At 42.5% G+C, this 22,595-nt stretch overlaps 1 protein-coding gene across 1 annotated transcript in view; it reads left to right on the forward strand.

Annotated features, from left to right (window-relative positions):
- Positions 1-22,595, forward strand: part of LOC147117677 (F-actin-uncapping protein LRRC16A-like) — a 494,673-nt gene that overhangs the window by 264,434 nt on the left and 207,644 nt on the right. The window contains exon 13 of the mRNA XM_085989391.1: positions 5,757-5,834. Coding sequence (XP_085845517.1) covers positions 5,757-5,834 — 78 coding nt within the window. The remainder of the gene's footprint in view (positions 1-5,756; positions 5,835-22,595) is intronic.

Below are 22,595 nucleotides of genomic sequence, written 5' to 3' on the forward strand. Positions count from 1 at the left end.
ATAGACAAACCATGGAAAGTATTCCAAGAAGTTTTGGAACAATAGCAAACCAGTCCATACTCCTAAAATGCAACAACGCCATTTGTGTATTTAAGCAAACATGGTCAACAAATGAAGTTAGAGTATCAAGTTGAAAGAAAAATCTTGCATAAATGCAAGGAAAAGTGGAAATCCATCAGACTGGGAGAGCTATAAAAGCAATGATTTGATAGGGTATATACAGGAAAACTCTTTCCTCTGGTGGGGGAATCTAGAACAAGAGGGCATAACCTTAAAATTAGAACTAGGTCATTGAGGAGTGAAATCAAGAAGCACTTTTTCTCACTCAAGTGTAGTGGAAATCTGGAAATTGCTTCCCCCCCCCCGCCACTGTAGATCCTGGGGGTCAATTGAAATTTTAAAGCCTGAGATTGATAGATTTTTTGTTAGGTAAGGATGTTAAGGGTTACAGAACCAAGGCAGTAAATGGATCAGCCATGATCTAATTGAATGGCGGAACAGGCCTGAGGAGCTGAATGGCCTACTCCTATTCTTATGATTCCTATGTTCCTAATGTAATTGAGAGGCAACATATCGATGAATTGAAGAGGGCAACGAATGGAACCTTGGAGCAAAACGGATATGACTATGTGAGTACATATAGGAGAAGAAGCCATTGCAAAAGATGTGTTAGCTGCATGGGTTACATAGGAAACAAATTATGAAATCGGTACCACTGACGTGGATGGTGCAGGAGGATGGTGTGGTTGATTCTGTCAGAGGTGTATGAGTGCAATGATGGTTAAAAGCACTGTGATTACTGTCACAAAGGATGTTGCTGGTGCCTTCAGACCAAAGCAGTTTCTGTGCTAGCCGGAATAGATTCAAGCAAGGAGAAGTGGGCACAGAGTTGGATGGCGATGATGCATTTGAAAGCCTTAGAGAGGAAAAGGGAATGAAAGATATATTCCTGAGGTTTGATCACTTGCAAGGGAAATCAAAATCAATACAAAAATTTTTACAATTGCATTAGGAAAAAGAGGGCAGTCAGGAGCAATGTTGGCCCCTTTAAAAGCTTAAAAGTGGTGATACAGGTAGACTACCCTTTATCCGGACTTCCGAAAACTGAAACCCTCTAAAAACCGAAGGTTTTTTCGTTCAGCGTAAGTCGTGCGTACGAACGAAAAAACCTTCGGTTTTTAGAGGGTTCCGGTTTTGGAAGTTCGGATAAAGGGTAAGTCGTGCGCACGACCCCCCGCCGACCCCCCCCGTGGACCCCGCCAGCCCCGACAACCGCCGACGACCCCACCGGCCCCGACAACCGCCGACCCCCCCCGCGGACCCCGCCGAACCCCCCGCGGACCCCGCCGGCGCCGACCCCGCCAGCCCCGACAACCGCCGACCCCCCCGCCGGCCCCGACAACCGCCGACCCCGCCAGCCCCGACAACCGCCGACCCCCCCACGGACCCCGCCGGCCCCGACAACCGCCGATCCCCCCCCGCGGACCCCGCCGGCCCCGACAACCGCCGACCCTGCCAGCCCCGACAACCGCCGACCCCCCCGCCGGCCCCGACCCCCGCCGACCCCGACTGACTTACGCTGAGCGTCAGCGTAAGTCGTGCGCACGACCCCCCGCCGACCCCCCCCGCGGACCCCCTCCGACCCCCCCGCGGACCCCTGCCGACCCACCTTCCGAAATCCGAAATTCTCCTTTATCCGAAACTCGGCTGGTCCCGAGGTTTTCGGATAAAGGATAGTCTACCTGTATTGTCAGTGATAATAAGGTAATGGCGGACATGTTGAATAATTACTTTGCGTCAGTATTTACAGTAGAGGAAGAGGATAGCATGCCAGAAATCCCAAGGAAACTAAGGGGACAGGGACTCGATAAAGTTAACGTAAGTAAAATAACAGTAATGAAGAAAATAATGCCACTAAAGACTGACAAATCTCCAGGACCAGATGGTTTCCATCCCAGGGTTTTAAAGGAAGTTGGTGAGCACATTGCAGATGCCCTAACTATAATCTTCCAAAGTTCTCTCGATTCAGGAACCATTCCTTTAGATTGGAAAATTGCATATGTCACTCCGCTACTTAAGAATGGCGAGAGACGGAAGCCAGGGAATTATAGATCAGTTAGCCTAACACCTGTTGTCGAGAAGTTGCTAGAGTCTATAATTAAGGATAGGGTGACTGAATACCTCAAAAATGTTCAGTTGATCAGGGAGAGTCAGCATAGATTTGTGAAAGGTAGGTCATGCCTGACAAACCTGATTGAATTTTTTGAAGAGGTGACTAAAGTAGTGGACAGGGGAATATCTATGGATGTTATTTATATGGACCTCCAGAAGGCATTTGATAAAGTCCCACATCATAGACTGTTAACTAAGGTAGAAGCCCACGGAATTGAGGGCAAATTATTGACCTGGTTAGGAAATTGACTGAGCGACAGAGAGTAAGGATAATGGGCAGGTACTCTAATTGGCAGGATGTGATTAGTGGTGTCCTGCAGGGTTCTGTGTTGGGACCTCAACTATTCACAGTCTTTATTAACGACTTAGATGATGGCGTAGAAAGTCATATATCCAAATTTGCCGATGAGACAAAGATAGGTGGCATTGTAGGTGGTATAGATGAAAGCATAAAATTACAAAGGGATATTGATAGATTAAGTGAATGGGCAAAATTGTGGCAAATGGATTTCAATGTAAGCAAATGTGAGGTCATCTTTGGACCTAAAAAGGATAGAACAGGACACTTTCTAAATGGTGAAAAGCTGAAAACAGTGGAGCTCTAAAGAGACTTGAGGGTCCAGGTACATAGATCATTAAAATGTCATGAACAGGTACAGAAAACAATCAAAAAGGCTAATGGAATACTGGCCTTTATATCTAGAGGACTAGAATACAAGGGGATAGAAGTTATGCTACAGCTATACAAAACCCTGGTTAGACCACACCTGGAGTATGGTGAGCAGTTTTAGGCACCACACCTTAGGAAGGAGAAATTGGCCTTGGAGGGAGTGCAGTGTAGGTTTACCAGAATGATACCCGGACTTTAAGGGTTAAGTTACGAGGAGAGATTACACAAATTAGGGTTGTGTTCCCTAGAATTTAGAAAGTTATGGGGTGATCTGATAAGAAGTTTTCAAGATATTAAGGGGAACAAATAAGGTAGATAGAGAGAAACTATTTCCGCTGGTTGGGGATTCTCGGACTAGGGGGCATTGTCTAAAAATTAGAGCCAGACCTTTCAGGAGTGAAATTAGGAAACACTTCTACACACAAAGGGTGGTAGAAGTTTGGAACCCTCTTCCGCAAACTACAATTGATGCAAGATTATTCTTTAACTTTAAATCTGAGATTGATAGCTTTTTGTTACCCAAAGTTATTAAGGGATATGGGCCAAAGGTGGTTATATGGAGTTAGGTCACAGATCAGCCATGTTCTCATTGAATGGCGGAACAGGCTCGAGGGGCTGAATGACCTACTCTTGTTCCTATGTGATGTCTGATCATGTGACGCTTACCCGTAGTTTGCAAATGCATTTACCGTATAACGGTTGGGTGCCCTGTAGTTGAGTGTCTGCTCATGGTTTCGCGCCAGCAGTTGCAGTAGAAGAAGTTCTAAGAGCCGAGAGGCCGCCCGTGAGCAGGCAAAGAAAGTAGACAGGCTCCCGACCGACCTGGGAGGGTTGGCAATCCTAGGCAGTAGTTAGAGCCGATGAGGGGTCAAGGGAGGCCTTTTTAAGGAAGGGGTGATTGCAGCAGTTTTAAAAGGAGATAAAAACAGAAAATGCTGGTGAACACTTAATTCGGTTTCTCTCTCCACGGATGCTAACGTTTCAGGTCAATGACCTTTCATTAGAGGTGTATTTTGCTTTAGTATTAGAAGATGAATGGGAAACAGTGCCTGAGAAAAGGAAGTAGTTAGAGATGTATTAACACACTTCACCAGAAAACTATAATGCATATGTGACAAAACTGAAGTAATTTTGGTATTTTTTTCATCAATCTTACACTGTTCCAACGAAGCTCAAAGTAAGCTCGAGAAACAGCACCTCATCTTTCGATAAGTCACTTTACAGCCTCCTGGACTCAATATTGAGTTCAACAATTTCAAACCATAACCTCTGCCCCTATTTTTCACACGGCAGCTGTTGATGATTCTACTATTTCCATTTACACCTCTTCAAAACCCATCTTTTGTTTCTTTACTTGTCCCATTACCATCTCCTTTTGCTTTGTACAATTATACCTTTTGTCATTTAATCTCTCTCGCCTTCCATCCTATCACAGACCTTCCCTTTTGTTCTTTCCGCCCCTCCCCATTTCCCTGCCCCTGCACTTGCTTAAAATTTGCTATATCTCTAACTTATTCCAGTTCTGACAAAAGGTGTCTCCACAGATGCTGCCTGACCTGCTGAGTATTTCCAACATTTTCTGTTTTTATTTCAGATTTCCATTGCTTTTGTAATTTTGGTATTATTAGCTTCAGCTTTGCTGGGCACGATACATACAGGGTTAAAAATGCAAGTTCAGTTATAGAAAATGGACAGCCCATTCGATACACAACTCAAGACATAAATGGGTTGACTGGTATATGTAATTGTTAATTCTGTTGCTGATTGCTCTATTGTGTTCCATAACACTGTTGCAAACAAGTGATAACTGACAGTTGGATTGTTACTGTAGTAATCAGGTGGGACAGGGTAGTCTGATTTCTGGTAGTAGATCAAAACATTAAGTTCAAAGACCGAATATCCTGTGGATATTTTTATCTCTGGTATATGTTTGATTAGCAGCTGTATTTGTGTGGCCAAACAGTTTCAATACTGTGGAAAAAACATTTGTTTCAATATCTCTTCAAAGGGTTTTGAACAGTATATCTGAGGCAGACTTTCATCCAGTCAACCATTAGTCTGAAGCTATTCAGGGATGGAACAAGTCAGAGACTGTGTTGTAGCATGCTGACATCTAAATCTATCAGGGCGCCTGTTTCCTTGTTTGGAGTTTACAATTGAGGGTTAGTAAAAGAGATGTTTTTAATATTCTGAGGAGGATAAGTAAAGTCTTTAGTTACTGTAAATCTCATTGTATGTAATAGTGGTCATTTGTCTGTTTAAAGTTCAAAAAATCTGATGTAGTTTCAGTCCAAACCATAATCTTATATTTATTTGTTCCATCTACCGAATCAGCTGAGGGCATGTAATATCCAATAAGCCAAAATACAGGGAGAAGGGTTCTCTAAGACCTCCTGGGCCTTTACCTAGATATTGGACATTCCAGGTCATAGCTAATGAAGCATACAGGAGTGGTCTATGATTAATCTGAAGAAGATTTGTATTGTAAAAACTCGAATATGTAATGGTACTTATTACCTAGAAATATTTTCAAGTGCAGACCAAAAGAGCCAGCCCACTGAGGAATGATGGTGGTAAATAACAAAAGTTTCTTTTGTGCAAATGTTGGCAGAGCTCCATGGGTAATGTGAACTGTTGTTTGTGGCAAGTAGAATGGCCAGTCAATGATGTGCCACAGCTTCAATAGATCGGTCCTTCAAGTGACAGCTCATCTCTTTCACTTACTCAATGTTCACCTTTCACAAACACTCGTGATATAATCCTTTTAATTTGGACTGGCATTTGAGCATACTACAGATAAGATTTGTTTTTTCAACCAGAATTAAAATGAAACCATTGCAGTTTAATGCCTGACCTCTGTGTGAATGAAACTAAGTAGCAGTTTGTTCAGTTTTATTCTGTTTGTTTTTTACAGAACCTGTACAGTTTCCTGGCTCAGCCAAATGCTCTTGCTCATCTTGATTTGTCAAACACAGACTGTGCATTAGATATGGTATGTACACGACTTTCAAGTGATTGGTATTTTTATTTTTGAACTCAGTAACTTCAGTGATTGCTGTTAAACATATCACACAAAGTATAGTATAAGTGAAGGACTGGAAGAAGGACCAGTTCTGCAGTACTGCAGAGTGAGCATTGTGGGAAATCGTACATGTGCTGACTTAATGTCCATCCAGCTGGCTAGGAGTGTGGGATCACTGAATCAGCCCCATACTGATGATGAGGAAGTGAGGAACATTAGAATGTTGATTCCAAGTTCAGTTGTCATTAGAAGTTTGGATTTATATGTATATGATTTTAATTTTTGTGGAAAAGGTTGTTCATTTTCTATAGTTATGAACAATTTAATTACCTGAATTTTTGTCTGATTATGATCCTGTGAAACCCCTTAGGAAATTTTGCTATATTAAAGGTGCTATATAATACAAGTTGTTGTTGCTAAACGAATGACTGAGGCATATGATTCATAGAAGCTCATTGACCTCTTTTGTGCCAAATCCTTCTTCCCTCAACAGCTCTTAAATCTCTATGAAGTCCAAATCCATCCAAGCTTTGAATAGTGCTCCAGTCACTGGAGAAGCTTTTCCAGCTCCCCTCATATTCCTGGACAGGAAGAAATAAACTTGTTGCTGGTTTGCAGTTCCCCTCTTGCCTGTAACCTGTCATCTTCACTCTCCCTTTCTTTTTATAAATTCTACAATGGTCAGTACTGCAATGAGCTTTTGTTTCTCGTTAATTCTAAGCTCCCAAATGCACCGTCCTACATCTTGTTCCTTTTCCCTACACCACCACTATGTTGAAAGCAAGACTGATTACTGTTCAAGCAAATTCTTTCCCAACACCTCAAAACTATGGAACTCTTTATCTCACTTAGTGTTTTTATATTTAATGATAAAATGAAAATCGGGTGGGTTCTGTAAAGGGCAGGTGATCCGTCCTGCCTTATTACCAGCCAGGCAGTGAAGACAAAGATTTACCCCCATTATAAAGACAGATAAATTAGAGTGCACAGAAGTAATAAACTTTTAATCCCCCAAGGCAGAAGACATACAAAATATAATTTTCTAACACCATCATGAACTCTACCAATGTAAAACTTTTCCCTCTGTCTAAATGTTTCTTCTTTCTCTGCCTCTGTATGTGTGTCTCTCTCTGCCTCTGTCTCTCTTTTTGTATCCATCTTTTTCTGTCTCTGTCTGTCTTTCTCTGTCTGTATCTCTATCTTTTTGTCTCTCTCAATTTGTCTCTGTTCTCTCTTTTTTCTCTGTCTTTCTCTCCTTATCTTTTTTTCTGTCTTCCAGTCACATGTGTATGCCTCTATCTCTGCACTGTAATATTTTCTTTCCCCTTACTACTTTTCTCTTCCTACATTTCACTTCCTCGATCTCTGTGCTCATTTGCTTGTTCTATTTTAAAACTCTTTCTTCCATTTCTCTCCACAGTCATAGGCGCGTAGGGAGAGACAGCATTGGTGGGACTCAGATGGTAAAGGTTAAGACAGTGCATTGGTGCCTAAGTGAGTAACTAGGCAAGACTGCGCTATTGGGGACCTTGGGTGACTGGGGAGAGGGAGGACCCATTCTGCTAGAATTAAAATTATGGGATCTGTGATGCACTGACAAATTTACAGTTTTATGGTAAATGCATCACTGTTTCCACTAAAATAATTAGGTGATGTGTTGGATACTTTACCACTGATTAGCTGCCAGACTGATTCTACTGTGGTCCCCCTGGGGCTTTACAGCCATCATTTGCTTCTCGCCCCAATCTTGGCTTTAGTTGATTAGCTTTCATTCCTTCTGACATTGCAACACTAACTTGTCTAGCCCTATGACAGAATCTCCAGTTACCTCCGGGGAAGCAGCCATTCGCCCTTTCAGATGAAACCAGTGTGTATGCACTTTTACATTCTCATCAACCTTGGCAAACCTACCACCAGCTATTAGCTGAATATATTGTTTTGCAATTCGAGGGCCTGATGCCAGAGCCTTGAATAAACAAGAAATAACCCCAATTGCACATGCAGTATTGTTACCCACCTGTGTTCCAGAGCAACAATTATTTTTTTCTTGCAAATAGCATAAACTCTATGAAATCCTGCCCTGTACAGGGTGCCATCAGACCAGTTCCTCTGTTCCTGCTGAAGTGCCAGCCTTGCTTCTGTTTTAGCCTTTGGCTTATTTACAATATTCCAGTGACATCAAAGTTTTGCCTTGAATGGGTTAGGTTTCTGTCCAGACACTAGGGTCAATTCCACAGTGGGAAGTGGTGCTCGCAAGGAGTGCAGCGAGGGTACACAGCCAGTGTTTGTCCACCCATTAGAATTAGTAGATGGAAAATCATGGGTTTTATGCCAGCAATTTACGAGAATTCCTCCCCGTCAGCACTACTCCCTGCTGAGAGCTGAGGATGGAATTTACTCGACTCTCAGATGTTTCAGGAAGCAGTGGAATGTTTACTTTATACATTTTTTCACAGCATGGCCTGTTTTTCAGCAGATTTGTAAATCATTTAGGTTGGTATTTAATTCAAGACATAATGATTCCAGCGACGAGGCATTCAGTACAGGACATTTTAGGATGTTTTTACTATGTTAAAGGTGTTCGATAATTACAAGTGGTTGCACACATCACTGAAATGGATGTCGCCATTCTTCACAACTTCTTTGCCATCCAAGTGTACATGGTGGTGCTAACATTGTACATGTAGCAGTAGTGCTCTGTTACCCTCAGTTTGAAGACAGGCTCACTGGTGTCCACACCACACTGTAACAAACTATATTCTGCTAACGGATTATTTGCCGAAACGCCTATCTAGGCTTCTGTTGCCCACTCCTGACTTTTTGGGTTAAATAACTTTCATGACTGCTTTTTCAATTGGCATCAATATTTTCATCACCTGTGGCCCACTACCTTTGGTCTTGTGTGCCTAACAAAAGCTAGATTTTGTTTATTTTTCTTTCTAATGTTGTGAAGTCTCTTCCTGACCACCTTCTGCCTTTCTATGGTTGGCAGCGATGGTGACCAATGTTCCCTGTAAGCTGTGCTTTGTTCTGCGTGGCCTGTTTCTTTCAATGTGCGGTCCCTTTAAATTTCTGCGCATGCGCGGTATTTCCAGTGTAAAAGCTTGGAGCGGCCTGAGCAGGATCTTGCAGATTACTGCAAGGCTGCGCATGCGCGCAGCTTAGAGGGAACATTGATGATGACCCAACTGGTAATCTTCACCTGGCCAGTACTTCTTACAGTCAGTTTTACCACTCCATTGATATAATACATAATTGTGGTCGATTTTTCCACCTGGGTCAAGTTTCTGCTCAGCACACCATTATTCTGGCTTTGTCATCAATTCTTTAAGTTTGACAATAAATTTCTGATGTGTGCAATTTCAACCATTAGAATTTCACTTCTCAGCATTTTTCTCATCAGTAGCCCTCTCCAGTGCACCATTATTATTTTTGACATCGGGTGCCAAAGTGTGCACAGTATTGCAGAAATTACTTTACTAATGGGCTGGAGAGGGTTAAAGTCACTTCTAATCAAATATGAACAGGAGTAGGCCATTCAGCCCCTCGAGCTGGTTCCGCCATTCAGCGGGATCATGGCTGATCTGTATCCTAACTCCATCCACCTGCATATCGCTTAATACCTTTGGCTAGCAAAAATATATTGATCTCAGATTTAAAATTATGAAGTGAGCTTTTGCTTTTTGTGGAAGTTCCACGCTTCTACCACCCTTTGCGTGAAGAAATGTTTCCTAACTTCTCTCCTGAATGGCCTGGCTCTGATTTTAAAGTTATGTCCCCTTGTCCTAGACCAGCGTAAAAAGTTTCTATAGCTACCCCATCAATTCCGTTCAAAATCCTAAAACCTCAATCAAATCACTCTTTAACCTCCTTTTTTCCAGGGATACAAGCCTAGTTTATATAATCTCGCCTCATAATTTAACCCTTGGAGCCCTGGTAACATTCTGGTGAATCTGTGCTGCACTCTTTCCAAGGCCAATATACCCTTTCTAAGGTGTGGTGCCCAGAACTGTACATAGTACTCCAGATGTGGTCTAACCAGGGCTTTGTATAGCTGCAGCAAAACTTCCTCCCCTTTATATTCTAGCCCTCTAGTTATAAAGGCTGACATTCCATTAGCCTTTTGGATTTTTTTTTGTACCTTACTACTACATTTTAGTGATCTGTGTACATCCCTTTGGACCTCCACCGTTCCTAGCTTTTCACCATTTAAAAAAATACTCCGATCTATCCTTTTTTGGTCCAAAATTGATGAACTCAATTTACCTGCATTAAAATTAATTTGTCACAGTTTTGCCCACTCACTTAATCTATCAATGTCCTTTTGCAATTTTATGCTCCAGTCCTCACTACTTTATCATCGACAAACTTGGATATATGGCTCCCTATTGTGTTCTCTAAATCATTAATAAATATAATGATTAGTTGTGTACAGATCCTTGTGGGACATCACTAGGCACTTCCTCCCAATTCAAGTACATACCCACTATCCCTACTCTCTGTCTTCTACCACCTAACCAGGTCAATAGCTTACCTTTAATTCCAGGAGCTTTAATTTTAGCTAACAGTCTCTCATATGGGACCTTATCGAATGCCTTCTGGAAGTCCATATAAACTATAACCATAGACATTCCCCCCTCAATTAATTAAATTAGGTTTATTAGACATGGCCTAATCTTTAAAAATCCATGTTGGCTCTCTAATCAGCTCAACTTTCTCTGTCCTTAATTATAGATTCAATATTTTTGAGCTATGTTGCAAAATAAGCACTGTATGTTTGGAATAAACATGCCGCAGCTCCAGTACACCACGGTACTGTGCAACTTTTGTCTACTGTTTTTGGTGTTGGACTTGGCCATTCCTTGGAGCATTTTGTTCGTATGAATTTTTAATCAAGAAGAATGTTGATGCTCAGGAATGTGGCACTTTCTCCATTTTGGGTATCCATCAAAGTCATCAGGTACTCGCACATCAGGTATAGAGCAGATCAGGTGTTGATTAAATGTGCTTCCACATTCATTGCTAAAATAATTTACTTGGACATTAACCTCAGAAGTGCACCACTTACTGCACATCCTGTTTCTCCCACCAGAGCATCTTATGACCTCTCAATAAGAATCCTGATTTGTGCTGAATTACGGACTAATTTTAAACAATTCACAGCAGATCAGAGATCACATTTTAAGACGTGAACTCCACTAGGATTATTGAGATTACTCATTTCACTTAGGGCTAAGGTAAATTTCAGACAAGGGAGACCTTCGTTCAAATACTCTTTGTTTGATTCAAATCTACATCCCAGTATTCTGTGTCCAGTTCACATTAAATAAAATTGTTTATTTTTTTCTGAAAACCCCTCTGGGTTAATTAATGCAACCCTGGGTATCTGGACTATTTCTTGATTTTTTTTGTACAATGAATCTGATATCCTAGTTCCTCAATCTTGTGTGGCACTGGTGTGCGTGGCAGACCAGATGCTGGTGCCAGCTGTCTAAAATGATCATGCAGACATGGAGAAATTGCTGAGCCATCTGTTTTATGAACAGGAAGATGAGTTTCAACTGCTCATGAGGCTTGTGGCAGTTAACCTCCTCAGACATGTTGCTATTCTGTTCATGATCTGATTGTCAGTATGCAGTATTTGTTGCCACTAGTTGTGAATTTAATATCTGTAATGATGTCCATGGTAGACTAATGCAATGGGCACGACTATTCCCCAGCTTCCTTCATATTTGTTGCTGCAGAATGTGACAGCAAACAATTGTATCTATAGTAACCCACAGGGATGGATATACCTCCATTTGGCTGCCCGCTTTCATGCGTACTTGGGGCAGTCAGTGGAGGAAAATCAGGGATTTGGGGGCCACTGCTATACATGACCACAGAAAGTTACTGTTGAAATGTCTTGGAGCTTTGTTGGTGCTGACATCTTTAATTGCTGCAACCGCCACCCTGCCACATGTAAAAGATGGCAGGGTGGTTGGGGTTTACTGCAGGGCTGCATTTTCCTTTGTTACTGCCCTGAATCTACTAGCCGCCTGAAGGGAAGAGCTGGTAGGGCTAGCTTGGGACTGGTTAGAGACGCTACATCAGTGAAGGCCACAGGGACAAGTTTTTAAAAAAAAAATTAATATTGCTTAAAATTGTTTTAATTAACTTGTAATTTTTGTGAAGTTTTTTGAATTTTCTTAATGTTTTTTTAAATTTTAGGTGACTGCCTTTAAGTTTTTTGAAGTATTTTTAAAGTACCTGTAAGGATTTTTGAAGTATTTTTTATAATTTTTAAAAAAAAGGTACAGTTGTAAATTGGACCTCGGAAATAAGTGGGGCTCCCTTGGACTTCCTCTGCTCTTCTTCTCCTTTGATGAGGAGAAGAAGGAGGATCAGGAGGTCCGCTGCATAGATGCCGGGCCGAACAGGCACCATACCTGGCACCTGTCAGCTGGTACATATGCCTTCACCTTCAGCCATGTTTCAAATGGCTGCATCTCCCTCACAAAGCAATAACTGAGTTGTATCAGCTATCCGACAGCTACAGGCACATGTCATAAGTGAGATCTTCAGCTGACTAAGATTCAGGGCCACTGCCAAATAAGTCAAAATCCCCTTTTGGCAGCAGATGCAACTTGGTCGCTGGCTGGCATGTAGCTCTTCTGTACAATTATCAAGGCTCTCATTTGGAGATCAGTATGCTACTCCTTCCTCTATTCCTCCATCTTGCTCCAAATCTTTCTGCACATATCACTTCAGAGGCAAAAACATCTCTATGGTTACAGATCTGATAATGTCCCACTGTATAACGCTACTCTTGGTGTCTACTTTTGTGTGCCCTTTTCAATCTTAAGCCCTTCTTATAATGGCTGTTGTCTCATTGCACCAAGAACCTTGGAAGATTCAGATGGTACCTCCTTGTCTAATTGTGGGCCGCTTCCCCTTTGAGATGAGAGTAGTGTAAGTGAAGGCACTTTGTGTGTCTTCATGTGGAATGCACCCCAGGAATCATAGCACTTATCCTTCCATGGACCTGGATCATTCCTTTAGGGGGCTTCCTTTCCTTGAGGTCTAAAAGCTGGATCCTCCTTTACTGGATTACAGCCAGTAATACGTCAATTGAAGAATTTTTAACACTTTACTTGGGCATTGCTATTGTGTTGGTTCCAAACTGCAGACTCCTCGGAAGCAAGCCTTAGCTTCTTCAATAGGGCCTTTGTTTTATTGTCAATAACCCATTCCCATTTCAAAAGCTTGTATGGTGTTTACATCTTGTGTTAACAACTGATCTTATCTCAAAAGCCTGTGTTCTGTTTGCAGCCTGTGTCGTTGAGGCGTTTAGATTTTTAAACCCAGTTTTCATGTTTTAATAAAGTCAAAATTCTATTCATAGGATGGCTCTTGGAATATGGCTATTTCCTTTACAGCATCTCTTAACTTTTTCCAGTTCTGACGAAGGGTCATTAACCTGAAACATTAATTCTGTTTCTCTCTCCACAGATGCTGCCTGACGTGCTGAGTATTTCCAGCATTTTCTGTTTTTATTTCAGATTTCCAGCATCCACAGTAACTTGCTTTTGTTTTCATCAGACTATTTATAGTTTGTGTTTGTTACCTGTGCCACCTGCAAATTGACATAGGGACAAACAGATCAGAGAGTCATATGCGTGGCTCAAAGAGTGGTGTTGGAGGAAGATGTTTTGATTCATGGGGCACTGACACCAGTACTGGGAAAAGAGGGAGCTGTTCCGTCAAGACAATGGAGCAGTGTAGCGATTTGGGTAGAGATGAGCAGAGTGTGACGGGAAGGGATCGAGATTTTAACGGTAATAGTGCATCAGCAGATAAGGTGGAAGCAGGGAATAATAATAGAAAGTTAAAATTAAAGGCTCGTTATCTCAATGCACAAAGCATTCATAACAAGATAGACGAATTAGTGGAACAAATAGAGATAAATGGCTTTGATCTAATAGCCATTACAGAGATTTGGCAGCAAGATGACCAAGGTTGCGAACTAAATATTCCAGGGTACTTGATGTTTCGAAAAGACAGGCAGGATGGAAAAGGAGGGGGGGATAGCCCTGATAATAAATGATGATGTAAGGACAGTAGTGAGAAAGGACCTTGGCTCAGAAGATCAGGAAATAGAATCAGTATGGATGGAGATAAGAAATAACAAGGAGCAGAAAGCACTGGTGGGAGAAGTTAACAGACCCCAAACAGTAGCTATACTGTTGAACAGAGTATTAATCAAGAAATGATAGGCGCTTGTAACAAAGGTCATACAATAATCATGGGGGACTTTAACCTTCATATAGACTGGGCAAATCAAATTGACAAAGGTAGTCTGAAGGACGAGCTCATGGAATGCATTAGAGACAGTTTCCTATAAAAATACGTTGTGGAACCAGCCAGGGAACAGGCTATTTTAGATCTTGTATTGTGTAACGAGATGTGGTTAATTAGTAATCTCATAGATCCTCTAGGGAAGAGTGAGCCTTATGTGATGAATTTCACATTGGGTTTGAAAGTGAAATACTTAAATCTGAAACTAGAGTCTTAAGCTTAAATGAAGCCAATTACATAGGTATGAGGGGCAAGTTGGCTAAGGTAGATTGGGAAATTAGATTTAAAGGTAGATAAGCAGTGACAAACATTTAAAGAAATATTCCAAAATTCTCAACGAATATACATTGAATTGAGAAATAAAAACGCCACGTGAAAAGTGATCCATCCATGACTAACTAAAGACTTTAAGGATAGTATTAGATTAAAAGAATAGTAATAAGCCTAAGGATTGGGGGAGCTTTAGAAACCAGCAAAGGACAACCAAAAAATTGATAAAAAGAGAGTAAATAGAATATGAGAGTAAATTAGCAAGAAATATAAACAGATTGTAAGAGCTTATACAAGCATGTAAAAAGGAAGAGAGCAGCAAAAGTGTAAGCAATGGTTCCATAGAGGCTGAGACAGGAGAAATTATAATGGGGAATAAGGAAATGGCAGAGACTATAAACAAATATTTTGTATCCGTCTTCACAGTAGAAGACACAAAAAGCATACCAAAAATAATGAGCTAATGAGAGTGAGGAACTTAAAGTAATTAAGATCAGTAGAGAAAAAATACTTCAGAAACAAATGGAACTAAAAGCCAACAAATCCCCTGGACCTGATGGATTGCACATAGGGTTCTAAAAGAGGTGGCTGCATAGATAGTGGATGCATTGGTTGTGATCTTCCAAAATTACCTAGATTTTAGAATGGTCCCAGCAGATTGGAAAGTAGCAAACGTAACCCCGCTATTCAAGAAAGGAGGGAGAGAGAAAACAGGGAACTACAGTTAGCCTAACATCAGTCGTCGGGAAAAGCTGGAATTCATTATTAAGGAAGTGGTAACAAGGCACTTAGAAAATCATAAAATGATTAGGCAGTCAGCATGGTTTGATGAAAGGGAAATTGTGTTTAACAACTTTATTAGAGTGTTTTGAATATGTAACTAGCAGGGTAGATAAAGGGGAACCAGTGGATGTAGTACATTTGGTTTTCCAAAAGGCATTTGATAAGGTGTCACTTAAAAGATTGCAACACAAGATAAGGGCTCATGGGGTTGGCAGTCATATATTAGCATGGATAGAGGATTGGTTAACAGGCAGAAAACAGAGAGTAGGGATAAATGGGTCATTTTACGGTAGGCAGGCTGAAACTAGTGGGGTGCCACAAGGATCAGTGCTTGGGCCTCAGCAATTTACAATCTATATTAATGACTTCGATGAAGGGACCGAGTGTAATGTATCCAAGTTTGCTGATGATACAAAGCTAGGTGGGAACGTAAGCTGTGAGGAGGACACAAAGAGCCTGTAAAGGGATATAGACAGGTTAAGTGAGTGGGCAATAAGGTGGCAGATGGAGTATAATGTGGGGAAATGTGAGGGTATTCACTTTGGTAGGAAGAATAGAAAAACAGAATATTTTTTAAATGGTGAGAAACTGTTAAATGTTGGCGTTCAGAGAGATGTATGTGCCCTTGTACAGGAAACACAGAGTTAGCATGCAGGTACAGCAAGCAATTAGGAAGGCAAATTGCATGTTGACCTTTATTGCAAGGGGTTTGAAGTACAAACGTAAGAAAGTCTTGCTACAATTGTGCAGGGCTTTGGTGTGACCACACCTGAAGTACGGTGCACAGTTTTGGTCTCCTTATCTGGGGAAGGATATACTTGCCTTCGAGGTGGTGCAACAAAGGTTCACTAAATTGATTCCTAGGATGAGAGGATTGTCCTATGATGAGAGATTAAGTAGAATGGGCCTATACTCTCTGGAGTTTAGAAGAATGAGAGGTGATCCCATTGAAACATAAGATTCTGAAGGGGATTGACAGGGTAGATGCTGAGAGGTTGTTTCCCCGGCTGGAAAGTCTCAAACTAGGGGGCATAGTCTCAGGATAAGGGGTCAGCCATTTAAGACTGAGATGAGGAGGAATTTCTTCACTCAGGGTTGTGAATTTTTGGAATTCTCTGTGCCAAAAGGCTGTGGTTGCTAAATCGTTGAGTATATTCGTTGTGTATATTTAAGGCTGAGAGGGATAGATTTTTGGACTTTAGGGGAATCAAGGGATATGGAGATCGGGCAGGAAGGTGGAGTTGTGGTTGAAGATCAAGCATGATCTTATTGAATGGCGGAGCAGGCTCGAGGGGCCATATGGCCTACTCCTGCTCCTAATTCTTATGTTCTTATGTTTCCAAATGTTGGTGTATCAAGAGAGAATATTTTAAGCTGCATGAGATCAGGTGGTTACAGGTCTATCTGTGTTTATAGCGGTGGGACCAATTTGGAGTAGTGTATTAAGATTATCACGTTTTTTGACATGGTTGTTAAATTGGCTTTACTGTAATTTTTCGTGTAATGTGCTGTTGCCAATAGCTGAATAAACATACTGACAAGTGATGAAGAAAGAAAGAGCATGCATTTTGTGGTGTATGTGCCTTTAAGAGCCCCAGGTGTGCGTAATGCCGGTAATTGCCACTTGGGCTATATAAGCCTGTGTATTGTGTATATCCTTTAGAACCCCCCCCCAGACTTGCTTAGTAAATACCTATGAACCAACTCCTGTCTTCAGTGTCTTTATCTACACACGGACACTACAGTGGCGACGAAGTGGAAACGGACTTACCTGCAATTCGGCAGCACCTCAAGGACATCGATTCCTCCAGCGTCCAGAAGACTCAAGGAAGTAATAGAAACTGTGGTTTCACCAGCTGGCCAAGCTGGTGGCAGGTACTGCGCTAATCCTTCCTGGGCGTCAGGCTGGGGCTCCAGCGGCGGGCTCTACAGCTGAGACAGGCAGCGAAATCGGAGGCAAGCACTAACGGACTGGGAGGGTGCACTCGGGAGACGGCCGGCGCGGCAAGCAGGTCAGCGTTTAGACCTCCGTCGGGAACGAGTCTCCAACAGTGAATAAACGGAAACCACAGTAAAACAGCGTTGTTATCGGTAGCAGCGGCGGGAAAGCGCAGGAAGCGCCATATCGTTGCTACAGAGAGGAAAAAAAAAAGCGCGGGAAGCGCCATATCTTTTTTGAAATGCCTAAGTCTGGCAATATTGATGCTTTTGATAACGAAACAGAGCCTAACTTTGGCAATATTGATGTTTTTGGTAACAAGATAGAGGATTGGACCACATATGTAGAAAGAGTGGAGGTGTTTTGCACCGCAAATGGAATAGAAGATGGAAAAAAAAGCTTCAGTGCTTCTGGACCTAATGGGCGCAGAAACATACAAGCTGTTACGCAACTTAATCACTCCAGCCGAACCGATGGACAAGAATTTTGAGGAGATTGTTGATACCCTACACTGCCAATTCGAGGCAGGACTGGCAGATTCTCTGCAAGACAAATTCATCTGCGATCCCCTAAGTGTAGAAACACAAAAAAAGGTATCTTCTGGAAAAGATTTAACACTGGACAAGGCTTTCAGTGCAATAGGAGCGGCAAAGATACAGCAAAGGCCACAGGACTTCGGCACCCATGAAATGACACGGGGTTTCGAGAGATGTTATCGCTGCGGCAGATCCAACCATGACCAGAGGGATTGCTGGTTCAAAGAAAAAGCATGCAGGCGATGCGGAAAGATGGGACACATTCCACGTGTATGCCGATCTGAAAATAAAAAATCCACTAACGGGAAAAGAATCAATAAGGAAAAGCACAGAAAGGTACAAATGATGACGGACAGTAGCTCCAAAGACCAGAAGAGCGATAGCGACTCCGGGAACAAGAGACTAAGCTCTCTCAAATTACATAATGTAATTGCCAATGAAGATTACCAGACCATTTGGGTTACCCTCATAATAGCAGGGTCCCCAGTTAAAATGGAGCTAGATACAGGATCAGCTCTAACCGTAATAAATCGACGAGATTATGAGAGGCTATTTTCGCATATACCTCTAAAAGACACATCCATTATCTTAAAAACATATACGGGGCAGAAAGTATACCCCAAAGGAAAAATAAAGGTGCCTGTGGTGTACAACGGCAAAGAAATACAAAAGTTGTATTTATACATTCTACAAGATGGTGGTCCACCGTTGTTGGGACGTGAATGGATAAGGAAGATACGTTTAGACTGGCACTCCATTCAGGCACTGACGGTGACCAGTAAGGAAAAAAACAATGATGACATCATACCTGAACGATTAAAAGACATCTTGGCCAACGCCAAAGAAGTGTTTCAAGAGAAACTTGGAACCTTGAAAGGCATCACCGCCTCAATAAAAGTGGAAGATGCAGCAATTCCAAAAATTTTTAAGGTAAGACCGGTGCCATACGCAATACGTCCGGCAGTCGAGGCAGAGCTGGAGAATTTGGAAAAGGCAGGCGTATTATCCAAAATAGATTGGAGCGAATGGGCAACTCCCATCGTTCCAGTCATGAAAAAAGCATTGAAAAATAACTCTGAGGAACAGAGAAAAATTCGCATCTGTGGGGACTTTAAGGTGACTGTAAACCCGGTCCTTCACACGGTACAGTATCCTCTTCCGAGGATAGAAGATATTTTCGCCTCACTATCCGGAGGAAAACGTTTCACAAAAATTGACTTGGCACAGGCATATCTACAGATGGAGGTTGAGGAGACCTCTAAAAAGCACCTCACAATAAACACACACAAAGGCCTGTACCAGTACAATCGACTGGTTTTTGGAGTAGCATCAGCTCCAGCTATCTGGCAAAGAGCTATGGAGCAAGTCCTGCAAGGGATTCCGGGGACTCGGTGTTACCTAGACGACATCCTTATAACAGGAGAAAACGACAACGAGCACCGTGCCAATTTGGAGCAGGTGCTCACTAGGCTGAAAGAACGGGGCCTACGAGCAAATCGCCCCAAGTGCGAATTTTTCCAAAATCAGATATCATATTGTGGCCACATAATTAATAAGGAAGGGTTGCATAAGTCACCTGAAAAAATTGAAGCAGTTATAAAAGCCCCAGCACCTGAAAATGTTTCACAATTGAGGTCATTCCTGGGATTAATAAATTACTATCATAAATTTTTACCGAACTTATCAACTATTCTACACCCTCTTAATGATCTTCTACACACAGGAGTGATTTGGAAATGGAACGAAGACTCTAAACGTGCCTTCCATAAATGTAAAGACTTAATCACATCCGAGAAAGTTTTGGCTCATTACAACCCATCACTACCAATCAGACTGGCGTGCGATGCATCCCCTTACGGCATAGGAGCGGTATTGTCCCATAGATTCCCTGATGGCTCGGAACGGCCGATAGCTTTTGCGTCACGCTCATTGAACTCAGCTGAGCGTAACTATTCCCAGATAGACAGGGAAGCACTCAGCCTGGTATGGGGAGTGAAGAAATTCAACCATTACCTACACGGACAAAAATTTACCTTGCTGACTGACCATCAACCCCTCATCTCCATATTCAACCCTAAGAAAGGTGTCCCCATTATGACGGCACAAAGACGACAGAGGTGGTCCCTTTTTCTAGGGGCACACCAATACAACATTGAATACAAAGGGTCAAAACAGCATGGGAATGCTGACGGTTTATCGTGCCTGCCGTTGCCAACGATAGAAGAGGCACCTACAGTAGACCCAGTAGAGATATTCCACTCTACCATAGTGGAATGTCTACCGGTGACAAATTCTGCCATTGAAAGGGAGACCAGAAATGACCCTACTCTCTCACGGGTCTACGATTTAACAATGAAGGGATGGCCAGCACATGGCGAACCACTGTTGCCAGCATTCTCGCAAAGAAGAGAACAGCTGTCAGTGTGCCGAGGAACCTTGATGTGTGGATCCAGAGTGGTGATTCCACCCAAACTCCAGGATAAAGTGCTAAAGGAGCTTCACGAGGGGCATCTGGGTGGAGTGAAAATGAAGAACCTAGCTAGGGCGTTTGTATGGTGGCCAGGTATCGATGGAGACATCGAAGACATGACCAAGAGCTGCCTAGGATGCCAGAAGGTCCAAAATGCTCCGCCACAGGCCCCTCTACATCCATGGGAGTGGCCCTCATCTCCCTGGCAAAGGGTGCACATCGACTTTGCTGGTCCATTTATGGACTCAATGTTCTTAATCGCAGTTGATGCACACTCCAAGTGGCCGGAGGTAATAAAGATGTCCTCCACCACCACGGAAAAAACCATCACAGTATTAAGGACCATATTTGCCAGGAATGGGCTGCCGGAACAGATATGTTCTGATAATGGACCGCAATTTGTGTCCGAAGAATTCAGAAAGTTCTTAAAGAACAATGGGGTAAAGCACTACACGTCCGCCCCATACCATCCCGCCACCAATGGATTGGCTGAAAGGTTTGTCCAGACCTTTAAGAAGGCCATAAAGGCCATGGGTAATGAAGACATAAAACTTCAGCACAAGGTGGATAACTTCTTATTTGCATATAGGAATGCAACACATATGGTTACAAACCAAACTCCCGCCATGATGTTCTACAATAGAAACCTAAGATGCCGGCTGGATTTGGTCAAGCCCAACATCCGAAGGGACGTGGAGAACCGGCAGTTTCAGGGCATGAATGAAAGGCCAACTAGGGCCTTCCAGATAGGCCAACCGGTTTTGGCCCGGGACTACCGTACCGAGAAATGGCAGCCTGGAACTATCTGCACACGACTAGGACCACTGATGTATACCGTGGACATCGGAGAAAGCATAATAAGGCGCCATGCTGACCAAATCATCAAGTCATCCGAAAAGGGACAACCTACACCACCACGCTATACATCTAACGATGAAGTAGAGATACCCATATCTACCTCCGATCCGGTGATACTGGAACCCGATGAACCCGACACTGGCCTTCAAGCCGAATCAGCCTTGCCAGAAGAACCTACTACACCACCAGAAACTACTACACCCCCGAGGCGTTATCCGGACCGAGTCAGGAAGCCTCCTGAGAGACTAACTTATAATTAATTAATACAGCAATGTATATTATTTTGCATATAACATGTAATTAATAATTACTTAAAATATGATTTACTAGTTAGCTAGAAGGGGAGGAATTGTGGTGTATGTGCCTTTAAGAGCCCCAGGTGTGCGTAATGCCGGTAATTGCCACTTGGGCTATATAAGCCTGTGTATTGTGTATATCCTTTAGAACCCCCCCCCCCAGACTTGCTTAGTAAATACCTATGAACCAACTCCTGTCTTCAGTGTCTTTATCTACACACGGACACTACACATTTATGTAGCACCTTTCACATCTTCAGGTTGACCTGAATGCTTCACAACCATTGAATTACATTTGAACTCCAGTCACTTGTTATGTAGGTGAATGTAGGGAAAATGCTGGAGTCTATTATAAAGGATGCGCTAACAGGACACTTAGAAAATATCAACGTGATTAGACAAAGTCAACATGGATTTATGAAAGGGAAATCGTGTTTGACAAACCTACTCGAGTTTTTTGAGGATGTAACTGGTAGCATAGATAAGGGAGAACCAGTGGATGTGGTGTATTTGGATTTTCAGAAGGCCTTTGATAAAGTTCCACATAAGAGGTTAGTGTGCAAAATTAAACACATGGGATTGGGCGTAATATACCGACCTGGATTGAAAACTGGTTAACACACAGGAAACAGAGAGTTGGAATAAATGGGTCTTTTTCGGGGTGGCAGGCGGTGACCAGTGGGGTACCGCAGGGATCAGTGCTTAGGCCCCAGCTATTCACAATATATATCAGTGATTTGGATGAGGAAACCAAATGTAATATTTCCAAGTTTGCTGACGACACGAAACTAGGTGGGGTTGTGAGGAGGATGCAAAGAGGCTTCAAGGCGATTTAGACAAGTTGAGTGAGTGGGCAAATACATGGCAGATGCAGTATAACGTGGATAACTGTGAAGTTATCCACTTCGGTAGGAAAAACAGAAAGGTAGAGTATTATTTAAATAGTGCTAGATTGGGAAATGTTGATGTACAGAGGGACTTGGGTGTCCTTGTACACCAGTCACTGAAAGCAAACATGCAGGGTGCAGCAAGCAGTTAGGAAGGCAAATGGTATGTTGGCCTTCATTGCAAGAGGATTTGAGTACAGGAGCAAGGATGTCTTACTGCAGTTATACAAGGCCTTGGTGAGACCACACCTGGAGTACTGTGTGCAGTTTTGGTCTCCTTACCTAAGAAAGGATATACTTGCCATAGGGGGAGTACAGCGAAGGTTCGCCAGACTGATTCCTGGGATGGCAGGAC

Source organism: Somniosus microcephalus, chromosome 5, assembly GCF_052327205.1.
Source record: "Somniosus microcephalus isolate GS21.2 chromosome 5, FLI_Smic_1.0, whole genome shotgun sequence".
Classification (NCBI taxonomy): domain Eukaryota; kingdom Metazoa; phylum Chordata; class Chondrichthyes; order Squaliformes; family Somniosidae; genus Somniosus; species Somniosus microcephalus.